The sequence below is a fragment of the Chelmon rostratus genome, chromosome 1 (assembly GCF_017976325.1).
Source record: "Chelmon rostratus isolate fCheRos1 chromosome 1, fCheRos1.pri, whole genome shotgun sequence".
NCBI lineage: Eukaryota > Metazoa > Chordata > Actinopteri > Chaetodontiformes > Chaetodontidae > Chelmon > Chelmon rostratus.
In genome coordinates, this window is record NC_055658.1 from 17501427 (window position 1) to 17524593 (window position 23167).

General features: G+C 41.2%; 3 protein-coding genes across 3 annotated transcripts; 2 read left to right on the top strand and 1 right to left on the bottom strand.

Annotated features, from left to right (window-relative positions):
• Positions 1–333: 333 nt before the first annotated feature.
• On the bottom strand, positions 334–7547 carry gfod2 (glucose-fructose oxidoreductase domain containing 2). The gene is made up of 3 exons (XM_041943312.1): positions 7313–7547; positions 5431–5810; positions 334–3822 (listed from the first exon to the last, which is right to left on the bottom strand). Exons 2-3 carry the CDS (start codon positions 5681–5683, stop codon positions 2921–2923), a joined length of 1155 nt encoding a protein of 384 aa, XP_041799246.1. The 5' UTR covers positions 5684–5810; positions 7313–7547; the 3' UTR covers positions 334–2920.
• A 3697-nt stretch (positions 7548–11244) lies between these two features.
• Positions 11245–14600, top strand: thap11 (THAP domain containing 11). Its single transcript, XM_041937215.1, has one exon. The coding sequence runs from the start codon at positions 11587–11589 to the stop codon at positions 12421–12423; it is 837 nt and encodes a 278-aa protein (XP_041793149.1). The 5' UTR covers positions 11245–11586; the 3' UTR covers positions 12424–14600.
• Positions 14601–16715: 2115 nt separating this feature from the next.
• On the top strand, positions 16716–21126 carry nrn1lb (neuritin 1-like b). The gene is made up of 4 exons (XM_041939919.1): positions 16716–16778; positions 17358–17451; positions 19661–19808; positions 20823–21126. Exons 1-4 carry the CDS (start codon positions 16716–16718, stop codon positions 21124–21126), a joined length of 609 nt encoding a protein of 202 aa, XP_041795853.1.
• The last annotated feature ends 2041 nt before the right edge of the window (positions 21127–23167 follow it).

Sequence of the window (23167 nt, forward strand, 5' to 3'; positions counted from 1 at the left end):
CTTTTTATGGTCTGTATTTATGGTTGTGCTTGAAAAACTAAATTTCAACTAACAGTATGTCAACATATCAAGCATTCTATTAATGTTTTAAATTGCAAGAGCTATGTAACTGTAGGTAAAGATTAGCTCAGTCTGGAGCACTAACACAACTGGCCTGGGCAGAAATATTTTATTTACAATGTTAAAGATGGAAAAATATTCAATACTCAGCTCAGTGAAGAACTGCATAATCTCATCAAAACATACTGAAAGTCTATTTTCTATGACTTAACTGGCAAGTGAAGTTTTATTTTTAAAACAGAATCAAACCGAAGTCTGAACAAAGACACAAAATGAATACAACTGTATTTATTAAAGGAAATGTCTGTGAGGAGGATGAACAGAACAGTTTCCCAAATTAAATGCGACGCATTGTGCTCAAAAAGCCATATTAACAATTAAAACAATGCTAAATCTAAACAATTTAAATATTACAGCTTTAAACAGAAATTCACAGGCTGAAAACACAAACACTGAACAGAAAAAAATGGGAAACTTTCTCCACACCAAGACACAAATAAATACAAAAAGTCTTCCTTATACATTGTCAAATGTTAATTTGCAGTGAGCTGGCTAGTACAAGCATCACACTGCATATTAAATATGTGGCATTTTCTCAGTGCAAACAACAAAACAAAAACATCTGTTACCAAGAAGGTGAAAAAACTCATTTGGAATGTATTTCAACAGTGGTGGGCTATGGAACATCCTGCAGGCAAATGTTATGCATTTTATAAAGACTGTAAACTTGATGTATTGTTTTTTTAAAGCACTGTTGGGATAGCGTGAGGTAAGCGTGTTACATCTATGTATCCTTATCTGCAGATTCTGCATGGGTCTAAGAAGGGAACAGACCAGTCAAATCAAACCTGTACACTGCTTCTGTCTTCAACACCTCCTGCCTCAGCATTTGGAGCACTGAGGCCCAATATTATTTAGGATATTCAGCAGTACTGAGATGCAGTGAGTGACTACAACAACCATAAAATGTTTTAACACTTCTCTTGGTCTGAGCACGTTAGAGAGGCACACATTTATACTCTAACACATGTCAAATCCAGTGGTTCTGCTCAATGAAAAGATCAGCAAGGTTTCAGGATGTCGGTGGCCCCACTCTCTGGATTCAAACATCTGCAATCATTTTAAATGCATAGCTTGCATGAAAAAAATCTTGTAAAAACATATTAAATTACTTCAATGGTTAGCACTTGTAAACAAACCTTTTACACACATTTTAAACTTATTATTTAAAACTTTATCAGTTTAACAATATAAAGTCATTAATCTGAAATTTCTAGAACAAGTCTGTTTCTTCTGATGTGAGATTTAATGTGATTCTCCGCCTAAAATCAATCCTTTGAGCATCACCCTGGCTTGACATGGGGCTGTTGAAAAATGGTAGTTTCCTTCTTCACAGTCAGTTTCAATTGTTGAATTGATTACTAGAGGTGGTAAGTTTTCACAGTGGAAAATTGGGTACCAAACATCCCTGGATATGCCTCTCTCTGAGGCATTATCCACTTCACCTCTGTCCTTGTATGGGTCCATATGCAAACGTTTACCCAACATATAATATATATACTAAAAACCCCACTATGAAATGTGCCACTACTGAAATCCATTGAAATGGTCATGAATTCCAGCTCACAATTCCAGCTGCTCTCTGTGAAGAACGAAACTACAAACTTACTTTGCAGCCCACAGGGTGTGAGTAATACTCAAAAGAAAAAACAAAAACAAGATGTTTGAGAAGTCTGCGGGGGCGATGCAACAAATTAGTCTTAATAATTCTATTTTCTACATAGCTTATTTTACTCAATCCCTGGTATTTTATGTTTGCCATAGCATGCCATAACATCCACTTGCAACCTCTTCCACTCTTTAAATGTTTGCTTGTTATTACAAAAAAAAAACAAACAAGTAAAACTTAACTCTGCACCGCTCCATTATCTGCTCCATTATTCTTATTCTGAAACAACTGCTCCAGTGGAGCATCGTCTGAATTGTGCCAGTCATCACACTGCTAACAGTCAAAGTATTTTGTCAGTCAAATCATCCTCATGCTTTGACATTCACATTCATGTCTGAGGTAAACACTTCCTTTCAGAATAAGGTGCTATTGGTCTTGGGAATAAATTAACACCAAATTACATCAACATCTAAATGTCATTTACAATAGAGATTAAAATGTTTCATCCGTTGGGGTTTACACTTACAGTTGGTTTTTAATCTGAGTACTGAGTTAGTGATGCCCACTTAGCCATTTATTGGTGTATCCTAAAATACAACTCCTGCAAACTCTTGTTCTGCCGACTTAAACTTCTAAAAGAGGAAATATTCAAAAATGCTCTGGCATGCCTCAGGAAGAGCTGTGCTCTTGTTCAATGGCAAAGGTGAGGTATGAGCGTCTTTGATATATCTATTATTATCAATAAAACACAACAACCTACATTTTTCTTAAAATACAGAAATATATCTAGACAGGCAGCTTAAAATGAGCATAAAGGCAATGGCCAAACATCCACCAAAAGTTTGTTTTTTGACTCTGAAGTAATTTTGCTCTTTGCCAATGTTTGACACAGGTGGCGTATATCAAGCATATTTAGCAAAAAACTTCCAGTGCAGGAAATAAATGTGTCAAAGGGGCACAGGCAGATTCTGATATTGATACCACTACTATAATATATTCTGTTCAGAATCAGAGTAATGGAGCTGTGAGGGCACAAACACACATATGATTTCTCAAAATGTGAAATTTGTGAGAATGCAAAAAGTAGTCATGGGTCATGTAAACTGCCTCAGCAGCTGAATTAAATGAAACACATTCAGAGCCCAGTTTTGTCAGACACATGTAGTGGTTGCACTGGGTGTATAAATATATTTAGTTCTTGTTCCTCTGCAAAGCCTCACAAAGGTTGTGATTTGGATCTGGCTCTTGACTCATGATCTCAACACACTCCCATTCTCCACTACAGCTGGACCGTTTCACTGCCTCAACCACCGTCTGCACATACAGACCATCCTCAAATGTTGGTGCCATGGCAACCGGTCCTCGCGCCCACAACCTGCGCTCCTCGTGAGCCTGAAAAGACTGTCTCAGTGCCTTTACCATGGAGCTCAGCCCCCGCAGGTGAGGCAGGGGCATCTCCGACACCTCTGGTCCCACCCACCCACTGTCTCCTAGCAAAAGCTCCTCACCTTTACTCCCATTGCGTTGACCATACAGTTCTGTCCCCCTGGCAACCAGTCTCCCAGTGGATCCAACAACCATGACCTCATGCACAAATGACCCTGGCATGTTGAAGTTCAGGGTCACAGTGCAGCACACGCCACCAGAGCTCGATCGAGTTCCACCCATCAACATTTGAAAGAAACAAAAATCATCACTGGTGACACGGCGGATGCCTCGGATCAAACCATTTTGTTGAACAAAGGTCCGCAGTAAGCCATGAACACGATGGGCTCGTGCACCGGTTAGGTAACTTAAAAGGTCAATGATGGCAGAGCCAACAGTGTGCAGACCGCCTCCTCCCATCAGTTCCTCGCACGTCCAGCCGTACGTCTGATCCAGGAGGCTGGGACCATAGACTCGGACGTCACACACCTGCATTTCGCCAACATATCCCTCCACCAGTAGCTGGCGCATAGCAACAAAAGCTGGCAGGAAGCGCAGGGTATTACCCATAATGCTGAGCAGCTGGGGGTAGTACCTGGCGGCAGTCACCATCTTGAATGAATCCACAGCAGTTGCAGCTTTCTCACACACAACATTCTTACCTATACCTGCAGAGAGAGAGGCAAAGGTAGGGGTTATTTTCATTTTTTTTTTTTTTTAAGTCAAATTTTTATTTGGAAAAGCAGATGGTACAGAACTTCACTTCTCGATACAATTTAATGTCCACATCAGCGTTGTGGATGCAGGATCGTTAAATGCTAATCCAGGTTTTTAATAACGTAACAGAACAAATATAACATGTGGGCGGGAGTGGGGGAGGGGTTATTTTCATTTAGATAAAACTGAACTCAATGATGACAATACAGTGAGATGTCTGGAATTTAAAATTTAAAAGATACAATCGTACAAATCTCTCAAGGAAACCCTGTTATGATTTCTGGTTGTCTTGTATTGTGACAGCAACAAAAAGGTAAAACAACTGCTTTCATTCTGAATTAATCTTTTATGTTGTGCATGGTGAGCACTGTTTTCACTCACTATGGTTCTTAATCTGCCTTTCAATACTAATAAAGTTTTACACACAACTTTGTTGTGTGTAAAACATTCAGTTGTTCCTCCATTTCTAACAATAAGGACAGACAACATTTTAGAAACAGCGCTCAGAATAACTCAATACATTTCAATAGCATCACAAACTAACTTGCAGCCTCCAAAATTACCATTAAGTTGATTAACTGCTTCTAAAACACTGAAAAAAGATAGGATTTGTATTTGTTGTATTAGACCGTTTTAACTAGATGAACCATTAAAATGGCAACTGAGTGTGTGTTAAATATGATTTGAAGGTGTAGGGTAGACTAGGTGTCTCGGTGCTCAGGCCCACTGTGGAGTCGATTGCCTTAGATGGCATTGCTGCCCAGCCCCTGGAGTTTGGTATGAATAAACAAAAAGTCAACATTCTCCTGCAACTACATGTGACAACACAGAGCATGTACATAGTTTTCATAGATGGAGATCGCTGGCCTTCAGTTCCCCTTGGAGGTAGTGCTATGGACAAGTCCTTTGGCGGGGACACACTCAGGAAGTTGCAACTAAAACAGGAAGCTGAGGTCAACACTCAGGAATTCCATCAGATACAGTAAGTTAACTTTATAGATCTACTCTCCTCTGATACGACAATGTGTTGACTATTTTTGCTTCAATGTGTCACTAGCAGATATGAGATGTGATAAAGTTTTTGTCTGCAAGTTTTGTTTTGGGGTTTTTCCCCTCAAATTTTAACATTCCCTGTGGTCATGCTTTTGATTACATTTCAAGCATAAACCCTGAGAAATATGTTGCAGTGAGAATGCAGCCATTTTCAGTGTATGTATCTTTTGGGGAGCATTGTCATTACAGCCCAAGAAATGTCAAATTTGCTCCAGAGCTAACCTGCCACGCCCGGCTAGGTCACATCACATTAGCAATTTCTACGACTCAGATGCAAATACAGTGCAAGTGGAAACTGAACTGCAAGACCTGAACCTGGTGTTTAGGAAGAAACCTGATCTTATTTGAGTGCTGTCATTCACATAAACCCAAATATTCTGAATTGTGTTATGTAAACAAAAAAAGGAGTTGTTATTTAATGAAAATCCACTAATATTCTTTTGTTATAGCAATGTTTTATGGCTTTAATGGAGTGACTTTATGTACTGTATGTAGACTCAGCTTACCCAGCGCTTTGACAGCAATTTGCCTCGTCATTGAGGGGGGAATATAGATGCAAACAAGGTCGACATCCTGGTGCAGCAGGACGTCATCAGATCGACTGGTGTGAAATGGGATACCGAGCTCTTTTGCCAAGCAGCATGCCTCCTCTTCACTTCGCCCCCAAAGTGCATGAACCTCAAAGCCTTCGGCTTTCAACAATGGGACCAGCACTCGGGCTGTGCTCCCTGTGCCAAATACACCGACTCCTGGCAACATGGCGGTGCCACTCACTGTGACCTTACGTGTTAACCATGGCCAGCCTCACAAACATTCCAACAGACTGTGAGTCACTTGTCTGTCAAGGCCTTTACTGCTTCTGGAAATCAAGGAGAGCTTTCTGAACCTGTAAAAATGAAAGAATAGACTAATGAAACCAGGGGACATTAATAAAATCAAATATCACACACTTTTAAATTTGTTTCCATAGAGTGCTTTAACTTAGGTGAACAATAATGACCATGTGCTTAAAAGCATTAATTGTTCATCGGAAAATCTTCTGACCTTACTGTAATGCATGATTTAAGACCAGGCATTAACACATTCAATATATCAAAATGTTACAATAAACCGAACCATGGGCAATAACTCATAACACAATGTCTTTATTAACCATTCATCTCCCAGCTCTAGTGACTGTACCATCAGACAGGACAAACATGTCCAATGGAGGTCAAACTAGTTTTTCTTATCAGCAGTCTCTGACAGCTACATGCATTGTGTCCTGCTACATAGTTAACATGCCATTCCTCAGATGGTCCACACCCACCAAAAGTCAACGTCATCTCTACCTGTGAAGCAAGTGCAATTTAGGCCTCTGTTGGGTTTGGACCAGGTCAAAGACTTATTTAGTGACATTTATGTACAACTACTAGCACACATAATTTACCCTCAGTTTGTCTAATAACACTGAGTAACATACATTCTTGTCTAAGTGCTACTTGTTCAGATCACCTACACCTCTTACAACTCTACACTTACCTTTGGTGACTGTCTAATCTGTTACGGAACTGTAACTGTTTTGTGGCTTTCAGTCCGCTATGTGCTTGTTAGAATTGGCTCGTGAGGTGGGAGCACCTGCCCACAGTGCAAATTATTTTAGCGAAGGAGAGTGGGATGAGCAGGTTTATTTGTTGAGCTCTGATGAGCTTGAGCAAAAAAAAAAAAAAAAAAAAAAAGGTTTGCCAATGTAAAAAATTATTAATACGTATTTATGGGCGAAGGTGTCACGTTAGTGACTGGCAGGAGCTGACACTGTGCCTCACTTGCCTCCCCGAAGCCATGAGTGTAACATCACTGCAACGGACTGAGTGCCTGTGCACCTGCAATACCTGTGTAACCGATGGAAAATTAGCTCTCTCTCTCCTTTTTACGCTTTATCACCTCAAACACCGTGCCCAAACAAACTCGCGTTTAACGGGCGGACAACAGATGAAGCCTAAATCTCTCAGACACCACTGGAAAGTAGCCCAGCCGTGCTGCTGTGGAGCTGTCGGCTGGTCAGATAACAAAGCCCCCATGCCACTCGAAATTGTCGCTGCTGAGATCGATACTAGTTGGCCATTGGGCATACTTTTCACGATATTACAAACTAGCGGAAAGTGACCACTACTTTAACTAATATAGGCGTATGTGGTCCGCATAGCTAAGGTTCACTCCACTCACTAAGCTAGGTTTGTGATAACGTTAGCTAGCACGCTCAGCTAGCCGGCCAGACAGCCGCAAAGCGAACTCAAAGAGCTACCGACACATGTAGGTACTCCTAAGAGTTAATATCGAAAGTTAATAACTGTAACGATCTTCAAACTTGATGTAAAACAATCCATAATGAAATGTGACATTAGTTACCTTATGAATTTCCCAGGACAACATCGACAGCGGTTATAGGTGCTCAGCCGGGCGCTGCCCAGTTGCTAATGGTAACTCCAGCAGCGACGACAGGACTGTGTGGAGGGCCAGAGATACTAACAGAGGCTGAAGATGGGTCACCAGCGGAGAAGACACAAGAGAGGCATACACGCCTCCAGCTAGACGAGTAAACATGGCTTCGGCATCATGCAAAGCTGTTCTTGTGACACATGTTACTTTGTGGACAAAAGATAAATCGCTAAAAAATATTCCGATTAACTCACGTAACATTAGGTTAACCGGGAATAAGTGCGCTCTTTGGTCGGGCACGCTGTTTTCCCATGATTCAGTGCGTAACCTGTAACGTTACTACGCACAGACCTCATTTGAAATAGTAACTCCATGCTATGAAAAGACGTCTGTTTTTTAATTTTTTTTATTGGTTTGGGGGAAAGTTAACTTTTTAATTCTTATAATTATCTATTTTAATTATTGTAACACAACTGTTAAGATTACTTTAAAAATCCAATCTAAAATTGAACTGAATGCTTCAATTATACATTTAAACCTATCATGGTTTCTTTATAATACTAAACACACAGTTTCATGGCACCTTTCATTATTCCCTACAAATGAATTTGCTATTCATTACATTATCAAAAGACTGAATGGCAGATATTTACTAATTTGTTGAACGTGCAGGTGTAAAATGTTGTTTGCTGTCATGTTTCATTTTTCCCATGGCCCCCAATAGGCCCAGTTAGGCCTATTGCATATAACCCCCTCCACACACACACACAGACACACACACATACACACATACATTTTAGTGAGGGTTGGTGTTATCTTTTTATTGTGTGTACACCATCGCTGATGTGCTGCTTGGAAGGCAACTTTTGTCATGAGATATTTATTCAGTACAAGTATCTGGTGATGTAAGTGTCTATGTTCTTTTCTGGGTCTCAGTTTGTAAACCTTGCAAGCTACCTCTTGTTTCACAGATGGACTCTGAGGGAACTGTGAGACAGATTGGAGCTTTCTTTGAGAGCATTTAAAACCTGATTCTAAGAATCTAAACAACATGCAGTAAGATGATGAATTTTTCAAAGAGATTTCAATTTCACCAAACCCCAGTGTAGCAGATGAGGACTCTAGTGCAAGAGACTGTCAGCACCATGAGGCCTGGTCCAATGAAACTCTGTGCCAGCCCTCTCCACTCACACACAGACTTGTCTCAACAAACCTCAAGAATGCTCCCACATTTCTTTATAATGCTACATGCAAAGATGAGTATTACAAGTATTACAAAGTCTGTCTTGTTTCAGGCTGCAGTTCAGTACTACTCCTGAACTCCATTCTGAACTCCATTACTGTCATCTGACAACAGAGGGAATATTTTGGGAAACAGCACTGCTTGCTTGCCAGCTGCTTTCTGGTGATATTTTGGCATCTTCCTATTCGTGATCAAACAGAAGTGTCAGCCAGCAAAAAAAGACATCTAAATATGCCAGTATAGATGTTGATATATGCCTTTTCAATCGGCATCATGCAAAAGTGATGAACTGAGAATATTTTCCGAACTTTAGAGTGCAAAGTAATGACTTCGCTGGTATAAGCTGGTATATTTTCTGCAGAACTGAACCTTGCTAATCAAATAGAAACAGGCATGTATTTTATCCTACGCTGAGCATTTTACAGGTTTTCACTCAACAGGAATACTCTATAAGGATTTGCACCAACACATATCACGCAGTACAAAGCCTAATGAATATCATTGCATTGTTTTGAAATTCAACCTATTAGTATTAAAGCTTGTTCTTTATTTTGTTGATACTATGAATTGATTTTTAATGGAACCATGTTGGCAGTTATTTTTGGAAAAGTGTTGTGTCATATTCAGATTTGTGAGATAAGATAATGTCTGTTTTTTCAACTTAATAATGTAATGCAACCCTCGACCACAACCGAGAAAATAAACTGTGTTTAGTTATTTTTTTATGTTTATCCATTTATACGCTTAATAAAGTAATTGTTTAATTGTCTATTTATCTGTAGGCTACTTACTTCTGTCTTTGATCTGCTCTAACACCCAAATTTCCCCTCTAAGGATTTTAAATCAGTTTACATTTTCCTCAAATGAACACAGTCTCAAACTCAAACTGAGGACAGAAGAGATGATGGCAAAGTTGTTGATTTCGCTGCTGAATGATTAAAGAAAAGCAAACTATGTATGTCCTTTGCACTCGTCTGTATCTATCAATTGATTATGTTGACTGATCAGAAAATCTGCACTGCGAGACCTGTAAGACTAGTTTATGCATGAGACGAGGGAGGACAGAAAAATGAAGCATTAGATCCAAACAACTCAGAGGTAAATACATTTTAAGGTTATCATTAGGCAACTAACATTTTCAGAAACTGAGACCAGATTGTCAGGGCTTCAATCTTTCTGGTTCATGGGTTCTGGGGTTCTGGTCATGAAGACTGGAAAATGATTGATACCCATAGACTTCTGTGCAGTATACCGTAAAGGTCACTTTAACACAGGGGAACTGGGGGACTCTCATGGGACCCAGACAGAACCCTTTTAATTCTGAATAATACAAAAATTGAATGCCTCTTGTTCCAAACTATTTTAACCACTGGTTTTTGCCACCATGAGCCACAAAGATTGAACTGTGGTGCTGTAGTAGGGCCTCAGAGTAAACTGCTAATTACATGTGATTCATTGAGAAGGCCTTTTTAAATTAATTTATTTCTTATCTTTCCATTTCCTGGCCTCAACAAATATCAATTATACTTTCCCTCCAAAGGATAATGGAGGGAAGCATCTTGTAAGTTTTTCATGGTGTTTCCTTGGATCTTGTTTTATTTTGTTAAAAACAGATTGCTCAATTTTCAATTTTCAAATTTCTAATAGTTTCTTTTGTATTTATCATTTAAGAATACAAGGTTTGGAGCTCAATTGGCTTCCTTAAAGTCTGTTTTCTGGTTCGTAAAAAAATGTTGTTTAAGGATGTGTCAGAACGTAATCTGTACTTCAAACTACAGGTGTGTCTGTTTGTGTGCACATAAGTGTTTGGCAAGTGGATCAGTAAAGTGTAGTCAGATAACAGGTGGAGTAGTGGTATGGGGATGATAGGAGAGATGACGGGTGCACAGAGCGTCGAAACTGTCAACGATGCAACTCCATGGATATATCCAATGGAGAGACATATCCTCCATAGGGATATTTGGGGCTGGTACTTCCCTGTGGTTGTCAGACTCACACAGAAGGAATCTACAAGGCCATCAGGTGGCTGATAAAGATTACTACAACATGTAGACGTGCAGGGCTGGACAATGTGACGTTTCAGAAGGCAGATTCCAATGACTGGATTGGACTCAAACAAAACTAGAGTTATTATTTCCTTTTAAACCTATTGACATTCTGTCACATTGAATTTCACCCTCCATGGATGCTTGAGATGAAACAAACCAACAGCAAATTCTATCCTTAATTTGATTGAATCAAGCTCTTTTAATAATGTCATTTTTTATTGATTAGATAAAGATAAGATTCAAAGGATTTATTAGTTCATATAGTCTGGTTACATCAGTTGACTCCCAGGACAGCCCGACATGAGCAGAGATTTAATCAGCCAGTGTAACTGAAAACAATAACAATAATAATATCTGCATTAACACAGACAATTGTAAAGCGTTTCCCTAGGAAACAGATTCTTTTAAAACTCTTCAGCACGAAGTTATTGTTCTTCTACATGCTGACATTGTTTTCTGTGTGCCTGCATTACAACTAGATAAAAAGATGTGGGTATGGAAAAAACACAGTAGCCTCTTTCTCTCGGATGAGCTCAGCATTGCGTTACCAAGTACCGACCAGCAGGGGCGGCAGTTCACGAACGGACTTGGACATGAAGCGCAAGGCATTATGGGACTTTTAGTTCTCAATGGAGGACGGTTGGCTTGATAACACTGCGAAGAACAAAACAAGACATTTACCACCGAAAATAAAATATCAGCTTCGAATCTAGCACAAGTACAAGCTCCATATGCTTTGAACTCGGATAAATTCGGGTGGATTCAGTCGTCGTACGAAGAAGAGCGGCTCACTTCGGGTGAAAAATAAACAGGAAGTTGTTAGCGTTGTGGGACGTGTAGTTCCGCTTGCAGGCCACTGAGCTTTTTAACAACGCATAGAATAAAGAAACAACAATAAAATAACCTAAACTTAATTCGAAGACAGTGTTTTTAGCCTCGGCACTGAGGTAAACATGCCCGGGTTCACCTGCTGTGTCCCTGGTTGCTACAACAACTCGCACCGGGACCGGGACCTGCGCTTCTACACATTTCCCAAAGACACCACGCTGAGGGAGCTGTGGCTGAGGAACATCTCCCGGGCCGGGGTCAGCGGCTGTTTCAGCACCTTCCAGCCCACCACAGGACACCGAGTGTGCAGCGTGCATTTCGCCGGCGGGAGGAAGACCTACAGCATCAGAGTACCGTCCCTCTTCCCTCTGCGGGGGGTGAATGAGCGCAGGAGTCGGCGGGGCAGAGGCAGGAAAGTGTCCGCTGCGGCTCCTGCCCCCGCCGCTGCTGCGACCTCCGGGATTGTCCTCGCCAGCGTACTGGGCAGCACAGCGGAGGGAGCCGAGGGTAACGCTGGTGGCGAGGCTAGCGATGACAGCATCACCGTGGTTCAGATAGGCCAAAACGGGGAGTACCTGGGCACGGCGCGGCTGCCCGCCCAGTCAGAGGGGACTTGTTACACCGCGCCGATCGGCACCGCCGACGAGCTGACCGCCGATGACTCGTCGGTCGAAACCGTGTCCACCTTGCACCAGGCGCCCGTGCAGTATGTCAGTGTGACCAGCAGTCCGCTGGACCACTCGTACTCGCTGACCACCGGCACCACGTCCGCCGAGCTGCTGCGGAAACTGAACGAGCAGCGAGACATCATCGCACTGATGGAGGTGAAGATGAAGGAGATGAAGGCGACCATCCGCCAGCTCCGGGTGGCCGAGGCCAAGCTGCAGGAGGAGGTGCGTGAGCGGGACCGGCTGCTGTACGGAAACTCTGTGGTGGCTTTAAGCGTTCGGAAGAAAATCTGATGGGTGGACATCACCGGAGACGACCCGTTAAGAGACTCAGACTAACGGAGATGACACCGAAGCGTTGGAAGACAGCAGATCCAGCCCTATTTTGTATAAAACTACGAGCGATGACAATTTATTTTCAACAAGTAGAACACATTTTTCGTAGGCCTAATGTAAAAAAGGTTGGCTGGCTAGTTTATGTAGCTTATATTAATAACATTATTGCTAATTACTTAGAAACATGCACAGTCCACTATTGGCCTGCAGCCCAACCAAGGTCAATTATGTTTTATTCATTCAACCAAGACTCATAGTTTGCAGAGGCTCGCCACATTTATAACCAGACAGATGGGAAGACAGATGAACAAGATGCTCCAAACTGCCGAATTGCATGGAGTTTTTCTCCTTGAGATTTCTCTTACAATGTTGTTATTTCCTTGCCTATTCATTTATTAGGAGGTTATTGCAAGAAACAACTCCCAGTAGATTTGCAGAGGTAATGTAAAGTACTTTTTTTGTGAACGAAACACTATTCATGGCACACTTATGGTGTTAGCCAATGAGATTAAACTCTACATGTTTTTCTCTGAGTTGCCTTTAGGTTGTTTTCCTTTATTTCTGATGCTGAAGACATATGTAGAAGAAAATGGCCTTTAAGGGATTGAAGGGGCACTCAAAAGATGTAGTGTTATTAAGGGATTTTTCTTGAAGAAATGCATTAAGTTACATTTGTACAACATTGTATTTGGAAATCTTAGGAGAAGTGCAAAGAAAAACATTTTGTCAAGATATTTTATGCAACGTGAACATGTCTGTCTGCCCACAAGGTTGTTCTGTGAAACAGCACCTGCTTGTTTCAGTGTGATTCGTGAATGGATTGTGTGTGTCTGTTTATGATTAGATGTTTCGCCACACAGACATCCAGTGGCTCTGTCCTGTTCATCAGTTTTATGCTACAGGATGTCACATACATTTCTGATCATGGACTCGGCCTCACAGCTCTGCTCTCATTTTGAAGTAAATTTCAGTTTGAAATAGTGCTGGTTCAGGCTGAATAATTTCTCAACTCATGAAATGTGTGCTGATTTTGCCCAGTGTCACAGTAACAAAGTCGACTGTGGGGTATTTTTTATTGTTTTTACCTTCAAGTTGAAGGGTTGTGGCTCAGCATATCTGGGCTGTAGTTATCTGTCACAAGCTCTTGTTTGGACTTTTTATTTTAGAAAGTAAGAGATACAAATTTCGAGTGACTTAAGCTCTGTTGTCAAATACCAATAGTATTTTTTTTTAGCTTTGTTGTGGAAAATGAAATAAAACTTGTATCATATTAAATCATCAATCATAAAGACTTGTGATGGGATTGAAGCTGAACTGAAACATCAAATCTCAATATTGCTGCCCTGTTTCGCTCACCTGTTGGCGACCTGATGCTTAAAGCTTTACATGTCTCAGTGTTAGGAGAACATCCTGAACAAGGTGTTGCCTTATTAAGATGAACATGATAGATATGATTGAAGTGTGCGACCCATCATTTTAGCTCTTTATTCTGAAGCAGTCTTTGAAATACTTCTTATACTTGTGCCAAAACCCATGAGGCACTGATGTTCCTGTGCAGATTTCAATTAGGGTTATTTTTATTATTGATTACTGCAGTTATTAAATGGCAGGTTAGTTAATGAATTATTTTGGCCATAAAATGTATAAAAAGTGGGCATTAGAAAATGAAATGGTGTCGTCAGATTGCTTATTTTGGTCAAAAACCAATAAACACAAAGATTTCTTTAAAAGCAACAATTTGTCACATTTGAGAAACCATATCCAGCAAGTTCCCTGTTTGTATTTCATAAATCATATTTGACAATTAAAATGAAGAAATTCATTTTCTAATCTTGACTAATCAGCATGATAGTTTCAGTGCCGTGCAGTGACAGAACATTGTATGGTATGAATGATCGTTGTTTGGTTATTCACTTGACTCTTACACAGGTTGATAGCAGATTTCATGCACAGTAGAAAAAGAAGTGGTAAAGTTCGTCTTTGGCAGTACAGATGTTGCAGCATGATTTTCACCCTCTAGATGGCGATGGGATAGAAGCTTGAGCAGAGGAGGTTTAGCTCCTCTCTATATGGCCTAATTTGCTTTATCTATCTGTCTGTTTGTTGGCGGCTTGGATGGTCATTTGCTTAATTGTTACTCCTATTAAACCATTGAAATGTCAAATGTCTTAATGTGAATGTAAAGCTGCAATGCACTGACTCAACCCATCAATTTAAAATGTGTAATTCAGAACACCCACCATGATAATGCTGTTACATGAAACAGAGAAAGAGGGAGAGATGAATGAATGGATAGACAGAGAGCATTGGAGAGCGCGAATCCAGATCCTAATCTCATCTGGATTTATTTTTTTTTTACTCCCAACAGTGTTGCATAATGCCTTAATCCAGAGCTGTCGATCAAACTTGCACAACTCCTTTTTCTATGGCTGCTGCCATTTACCACAACTGTCTTTACATTCAGGCCAAACAATAGCTTCTCATGTCAGATTGTCTCATTGTTTGAGAGTTATTATGTAATATGAATGAAGCAAGACAAGTATGAAGAGAGCAAACATCTTAATGTCTGTGCCTGGAAAAAAGGTTGCCATTATATAAAATCTCATTTGGGCTTGTTGGTATTTGCTAAAACAAATAGGCTGGTCAAAATTATACTTTTGGTTCAATATAATGTGACACGCTTCACATGCCTTTTGCAGTGCACCTAAAGCTGGTAGTGGGTAAGAAGTGTGCACTCACACATACAGAAACCAATACACATGTCTACATGTGAGCTGGAGATGATGGTGCTGAGATGAAAGCAGTAATATTTAGGAATGTTTTGGTGAAAACGTGACTGTTTGTAGCAAACTGAGCATACGTCTGGAGGGCAGCAAGGTTCATTATGTTGCAGGACGTGTGTGTTTGACCCTTTTTCCCCCATTAAAATCAGTTCCAATTGGAATCCATTGTCACCACTGTAACCTACCAACTCCTACTTTGAATTCATGTGGAGTAAAAACACCAGGTTTGACAACACTTGGTTACAGATTATGTCTTTGTTCTTTGGTTGTGCTGGAAAACGCAGGGAGGAGAACAATCAGTGCTGCTTCTCACCTCTATACGTATGTATCTGGACACTTTGACACACACCTAAAAACACTTGTTTAATGCGTCAGCTGCAGCACAAACACTGTGTAGAAACCAGGGCACCAAGATAACACCTTCTCTGTTGCAAAGCATAATGGTGAGGATGGCTCAACTGCTTCAGAGGCACAAAGACATTACATTAGTATGATGATTTGCACTGCATTGCCAAAAGTATGTGGACAATGTAACATTACACCCATATGTGATTGATTAATATCTTATTCTAGAACATATGCATTTATTTGCTTCTGTGACAGCCTTGACTTGTCTGTGAAGTCTTTCCTCAACATTTTGGATCTTGAATGCAGAGATTCTCTACATTCAGCCAGAAGAGCATTAGGTCGGCCACAGATGTTGTATGATAAGGCCTGGCTCACAGTCCCTGTTCCAGCTCATCTGATAGGTGTTGGACTGGGTTCTGTGCAGACCAGTCAAGTTGTTTCACATCAGACTTGGATCTAGCTTTGTGGATTAATTAGGAAATTAACCCACTAAAATATCACTTTCCATACAAGTACAGTGTTAAGACTTATCTTAATTTGAACTAAAGGTCGACATGTAACAAGAAGAAAAGTCCTGAAAACTGAAATGTGTCTGAAACTTTGTTGAATGACTTTTTCACATCTAGCTTGATCGATCCTGAGCACATCTGAGGAGTGAGAATGTAAAAACTACGTATTTGTTGAGTTAATACAAATGTTGTCAGGAAGGCTCACAGTTGGAGTTGCTGCCAAAGTAGCCCCCATGATGTATTGATTTGTGGCAGTGGCTTCAGATGCAGACAGACTATTCTGCATTTAATGGCTGTTTTAAGCTGCAGATTAACAATGGGTTACCGTTTCTCCTGTGTCAGTATGCAGATGTGAACCAGGACTTACACTAATGCACAGAGTGTGAGCCATCTGGGGGGCATAACAGGGGATTTGGCGGCTGAGAGGAAAGGGAAGGGGGATTTAAGACAGATGCAAGTAAGGAATGTTGGGAATAAGGTAGATGGTTTACAATCGCCCATCTGTGAACAGGGTCTGCATGTGTAATTTGTCACTGTCCAATCTTTATTTAAGACAGTTTAAGACATCACAGTGCACTTCAATAAGCCCTGGTGACCCACATAGCTGTAGATGATTCTCACATGGGTTGCTGCTGTTCTCAGAGGGCACTTTGCGGTAACGTTGGACTCCCAGGTGAGCTGGATTCTCTTATCCTCTCGGGGACGTCATCCATCTGTTCACATGAAAAAAAAATCCTCCTCACACTTCTGATCATGTTCCCTCCTGTGATCATTTGTTACACACTCCTTCAAAGGTAAAACCATGTTTTTGCAGCAGGTAAAAGTGTATGAACAAGGCAGAGCTGGTGCCTGAGTGTGCTGATCACCATTATACCATATATGATTTATTTGTGTTTCAAGTAAATGTTCTAAATACTAAAGACCGGAAATGAGAAGCTCTAATCCAGTGTTCTGTGTTGTGATGCTGTCATTGGTTTGCTGCTTCCAAGCCCTCTATGGCTCTCGCCTTGTGCCCCTCCCTGGCGCACATGTACACACACGCGCACACACATGCACACGCACACGCACACACACACACACACTCACACAGAGCATCCTCTTACTCTCTGCAATGCATCGGCCCCTTTCACTGTTAATCCAGCCGGGTTGTGCCTCTGTGCACTGCTGTAGTTTTGCAATCTGATGAATTCCCAACGGACGGCAGGACACATCACATTTTAAAGCGTCAACTTCATACTCTTTGGATTTACAGTCAGTGGGAGCATCACATCGGAGCCTCTGTTTGAGAGGTGGGACGTACCAACCAGGCATGGCGACGATGCTGCTGCCCATCGCTCTCTGCCTCAGTAAGGGTGTTTCTTTGATTGATGTGTGTGTGTTGTGTTTGTGCAGAAAAAAGTTTGTAAGTGCTGAGTTTGCTCTTGCCTGTTACCTTTTGTACACTCTGACTGGTTCAACAGTTTTCCTCATGTGTCTGTTTCTGCACATATGTCACAAACTGGACTGAGGTAGAATCTCAGGTTGAATTTCAGCAGGTTTGTCCGAGAAAGGCCGAAGTAGTTAAGATGCCTGATAAAGGAGATTCTATTAAGCGTGTTCTGAAATGGAAGAGAGGAAGGTTTTACAAATGCACTTATCTTAATGAAATGCTCACTGTCCCCTCATGCTCTGATTGTCTCTCCTCCTTTGTGTGTGTGTGTGTGTGTGTGTGTATACATACACTTGGTGAACAACATCATGTTTTTGGGTGTGAATTCCACTCTCTATCGTCTCATTTGACTTTTGCAGTAAGATTACTCTGTGCAGGATTAACAACACTTGCCATTAAATGAAACACTCGTGGTTGTGAGATTTACAACAATGACAGCTGCTCACATGGAAATGGTCTAAAGAGAAATGCTAAATGTTTTGCTGGCAGTAAATTCATGCTAAAATGTCAGGAAACACAGGACTGAAACAGCAACAACCAAAACAAACAAACAAACAAAAAAACAATGTGTATTCATACATGTCTGATAAACTCTTCATGCAGGATAACCAGGACAGCAAAAGCTGAATCACAGCTGGACATGACAGCCTCTCTGAGGCATAGACAGGAGACAGATGGTAAACCTGAAAAATAATTGGAAACATCACTTCGAAAAGTTAAAGATAACTACTGTAGATAAAATAAATCACCCATATTGAGTCAAACACAAAGAAGGGACATTATTATTTTAAGGTTGTGTTACGACCTCTGGTTGGGGGCAGTCTTTCATGTTTTGAGCTTGTTTTTTTCGCAGCAATTAAGGGAAATACTCAAGGTACGATGTGCACAATATGGCCAGAGTTTTAGTTTAAAATGTTAAAAAAATGAACCAAAATCTCAACAGAATGTGAAGAAGTAACAGTTCTGATGTTACGTTTACAATCTCTGCGTATATATATCTACTGAGGTTAGCATGCTAACTAGCTAGCCATTTTGTACCTCAAGAGGCGATAGCACTCTAACTGAGCTAAGTACAGCCATAGATCAAAGAACAAAGCGCATAGTGGGCAGCAGTTAGCAGTTGCTCTGGTGATATCTGCCCCCTGTTTGATTGGAGTGGCCTTCAACAGGTGGCCATATCTTGTACTCCTGTACTTGTAATGCTGTGATATGATTGGAAATAGTGTGCTTACAATCCTGTGGCAGTAGTTTGAGGAAACTGTACAGCGACCACATACAAACAACGTTCACAGGTGCTGGATCAAAAGACAAACTGAGGGTAGAAGTTAAAGACCGGCACACTGTACCAACAGCTGCCAATAAATGTCTGACTTCTGGTTTTCTGAGTTTGATGAAGAACTTGACCCGATCTCAACCCCATCCGACACCTCTAGGATGAGCTGGAACAAGCTGAGTCATGGGAGCAAATACCTGCAGCCATGATCCAAAATTTTGAGGAAAGCCTGAAACCAGAAGCGAGGAAGCCAATATAGCAGTAGACTAATATAAATGGTTTTGAAGTGAGGTATTCAACAGTCACATATGGTTCACTTGTCCACATATATGGCTAGTGCACTTTTGACCCTGGAACAGCTTACCTGAGGTCACTGACAACTGGATTTGTCCATAGTTGTCTTCAGAAAGAGATCTACCTCCATATCCTCGTGAGTGGATTAATATACAAATTTCTAAAAGTCCTTTTTCCAGTCAATCTGTGTATTACCCTTTGCAGGGGAAAGTCAAACCAATCACAGAGGGATGTGTTACGTATGAGCTGATCAATGCGGCCAAACAGCTCATACTGAATTTGGCTCTGGGGATGTATAATCCCTCCAGATGAATGGAATACAACATATTTCTGTATTTGTTTGATCCATCTAAGCACTGAATGGATCAGGTCTCTATAAACATACAAACATTGTGTTTCACTCCACAAGATGAAATCCCCAACCCAAAGAATCTAGTGATTTTATTTCTCTCTCTCATCCCCGATATGCCCTTATGTGCATGTATTTATATCGGTTTTGATAAAATGACCTCAATAAAGTCTTCAAATGTATTTTCTCTTGTCTTTTCCTCTCCACTAGGTTTGGTCCCTGCATGCTTTGGAGCTGCAATTCCTGTTTCATGTGGTTCCATCTATAAGAGTTTTGCTCAGTGTTTACTCACACTTGGAGACAGTTTGGTGGACACACAAAAAGACCAGAACACGCAGGACATTGATGCAATCTGCAGGTGTGTGTGTGCGTGTGTTTGTTCATTGCAGTGGTAATTATGCAGTAATCCTTGAAGCTGCTGTAATGAATAGTCGTGTTAGCGACGGTAGTCAGTCAGTCCACGTCTTTAGTCCAGACTGAGATATTTCATCTACTGTTGTGATGTGATGTCCATGCTCTTGTGCTCCTGACTTTTCCTCTAGTGCCACCATGGAGTTGACATTTTTGGTGAAATATCTCAATAACTATTGGATGGATTTTGATTATTTTTTAAAACTAAATGCCACAGACTGTATATAAAGATGGACGCTGTGTCTCCGCTTCCAGTAGCGCAGTAGTGATCGAGGAGCCGCTTTATTGAGGTGCCGCCCATACACTCATCCAACTCAGTTGTGAATCAATCACAGCTGTCAGTCATGAGGTCACACACCCTATCAAACAACTAATATAAAACCAAACCTACTAGAAAAATGAACACTTGAGCGTACATCAGCGTGATAAGAATAATCTAAAATGACAGAAAGCATCTTTGGAGAAAATTTGTTTGACATGTCTGTTAACATGGAGGGTTTACAACCTGTACTGCAGCCAGCCACCAGGGGGCGATGGAGATGTTTGGCTTCGTCTTTATCTACAGTCAATGTTAAATAAGTGCAAAACTAACAACATCCAGCTGTACCCTCTGCTTTGTGCTAAATAGCGAATGTTAGCATTTGCTAACGCGCTTCCAGTGTCGTTTCCGGATGCAGCAGGGAGAAAGCTTTTCACTACCCTCTCTCCAGTCTGTTTCTGTTGCACGTGGACAGAAGTATGCTTTGTTGTACCTGTAACCACACCCATCTGTGATGTCACAGGGTCCTGCAGTACACCTGTACATCACTGCAGCAACATGAATGGTTAAACCACTAGGGGTGGGGAAATGCAAGATTCACATCACTGTACTAGTGTTTACTTTCTGCTTGCTGTCCTGGTGAATGATGCATTGCAGCTATTACATTTCTACACTTAACACTGACGTCTTGGTTCCTTGAAGGTCCTGGAACGCGTTTCACGTTTGTGCCAACTCAGCTCTGGATGGCTGTCCTGGAGAAGCAGCAGCTGTCTGGGAGTCTCTAAGACAAGAATCCAGGAAGACGCAGTTTTCTGGGAACCTCTACGACATGTGCGCCAGCCGCACCACCCTTCCGCCCAGCACTGTGCCTCCACCCCAGAGCCCTCCCACCTCCGACCAGACCAACCAGGAAACTCTGAAAGGCCAAACACACAAGCACAGCCCCACCCTCGCCTTGCTGTTGTTCCCTGCATGCAGCACCCTGCTACTTCTGTTCAGGAGTTAGTTCACCCATCTAAGTCTTTCAATCAGAGTAATGACAGCTGGCCGTCAGAGTCCTGCTCCCCCTACGATCGAAACACAAGAGGATAAACACTCTTCACAAGTCAGGCTCTTCATGAGTACATGTCGATCCTAAAATAAGGATTTCAGTAGCTGGATCAAAATTCAACTTTTGGTTCAGTGTTTCATACATGGACAAGGTGGTTCATCTATTTAGGCATTAAACAAATATCAAGCTAAGTGGATTCTACAACAGCTATGGTGCTGTAGAGGTGTTTGACTGCAATTGGATTCACACATGGTCATACTTTTACAGGTAGGAGTGACAGTTAATGAAGGGAGAGAAGAAAAGACCCTCCACTGAGCTGAAAGAAACGAAATCTCAGTTATATTCTACTATTTATTGTAAATACTTTATTTTTTATCAGTGCTGCAGTCATGCCACATGATTTTTAGGACAAAGGAGATTTTGAGGGACGTTTTGATGCCAGGTGTTCAGATCTGCTTGTGATCCAATCAAGGTGATGCAGGGGTGAGTGCTATTACAGGGTGCAAAGCAGTGTTTTGTGCAGGAAGGTTAATTCATCACCCTGTATGACTGGTTTAACGCCAGAAAATTAGATTTCTCTGTGAAAGCATGTAAAACTATGTCATTTCATGTGACCCCTATCAGTGGTTTTCCAGTCCTTTTTTTAAATTAGTTATATGTTGCTTTTTCTATTCTGAACTGCTGGTTTGTGTCCTCAGAGGGGCAGGACACATAGAGCACACACATCTCAATAAAACACATAGGCCAGCGGTCGGAAGAAGGAGTGGGGATCTCCCAAATTTCATCCTGTTGTTGTAGAACTTTCCTCTGCCCTGTTATGCAACCGCACACTGCTTTGTACTCACTGGTTTTCACAATACCAATATATTTACTGTAATATTTTCTTTATTTTGGTTATTTGAATTTTACTTTTTTAAGAGCAGTATAGAGTGGTACATATCTCTTTGATTCAAATGCCTAAATTAAAGGTAGGCTGACGAACTCAATGCAGAGTCGCTCTCCTTAAATCACGACTACTTTTCTTGAAGGCATCAGCTTTTGTGTCAATTGTGTGTGTGTGTGAGTGTGTGTGTGTGTGATCTTAATGCTCTTAAGCAGTTTCATAACAGCAGAATGATGAGTAGATTAATCTCATGTGTCTCTGTAGCAGGTTGCCCCTCGAAACCCTTGACAACAGTTTTGGTGCGGGGGATAAATATTGTGTGTGGGATATGAATGGTGATTGCTTCTGTGGTGTGCTGCCATGTCAGCAGTGGCCCGACTTGATCATGATGTGAGCAGGTATGACAACTAAAGGTCAGAGGTGATAACTTCATTACTGCAGCATGCTGAGTTGAGCATCCTGCTTTATATTCTGCTTCTGCTTAAAGATTCATGTGTTACGCTGATTAAATGTCAGGTCACCACCATGCAGCCGGTGCCACTGAAAGTTCACCGGTTTGACAGCTGATGTGAATAGTGCTTTCATACACTTCCCAGGTTTAAGCCTCTACAGTCGATTCCTGTTGCAGTTTCCACATGACTGCCGTACCTGATTACGTTTTTGATCTGAAATGCGTCAGGCTGCACGTCAAAAACTCTTTGGCTTTGTCTACTTTTTTCCCGACAGACTACATGTTCAAAAGGCAGATTATAACCCTGATTTGGCCACAGTGACTGATTTTCAATACTGCAGACAGGCTGCACAAAACATGGCAGGTCACCATGGACAGAGAGGACATTCACATCTGGCTGAACCTCAGCATGATCATATTGCCTGTGAAAAATATGAAGGTGTTAGTTTAATCTAACTGAAAATGTCTAAACACTTCAAACATCACAGTCAGTTTGAGCTAATGCAGATAATTAAATAATTCTTAGTCAGGCATCTCGGTCTGACTGTCAAGCTAAACAGTTACACAAAAAATTAAAGGAAATTACAACTGTGTTGTTTTTCCTCTGTGATGTATTTGTTCTGCCAAAAAAGCTCATTTTAAATGTCATTAACAAAACTGCT

Excerpts from the sequence above, each read along its gene's own strand:
- gfod2 (XM_041943312.1), bottom strand. The coding sequence starts at position 5,683 with ATGTTGCCAGGAGTCGGTGTATTTGGCACAGGGAGCACAGCCCGAGTG. Across the intron at positions 3,823-5,430 it reads AATTGCTGTCAAAGCGCTGG|GTATAGGTAAGAATGTTGTG; the intron begins GTAAGCTGAGTC and ends CTCTCTCTGCAG.
- thap11 (XM_041937215.1), top strand. The coding sequence starts at position 11,587 with ATGCCCGGGTTCACCTGCTGTGTCCCTGGTTGCTACAACAACTCGCAC.
- nrn1lb (XM_041939919.1), top strand. The coding sequence starts at position 16,716 with ATGATTCTCACATGGGTTGCTGCTGTTCTCAGAGGGCACTTTGCGGTA. Across the intron at positions 16,779-17,357 it reads CGGTAACGTTGGACTCCCAG|TCAGTGGGAGCATCACATCG; the intron begins GTGAGCTGGATT and ends TTGGATTTACAG. Across the intron at positions 17,452-19,660 it reads GCCCATCGCTCTCTGCCTCA|GTTTGGTCCCTGCATGCTTT; the intron begins GTAAGGGTGTTT and ends CCTCTCCACTAG.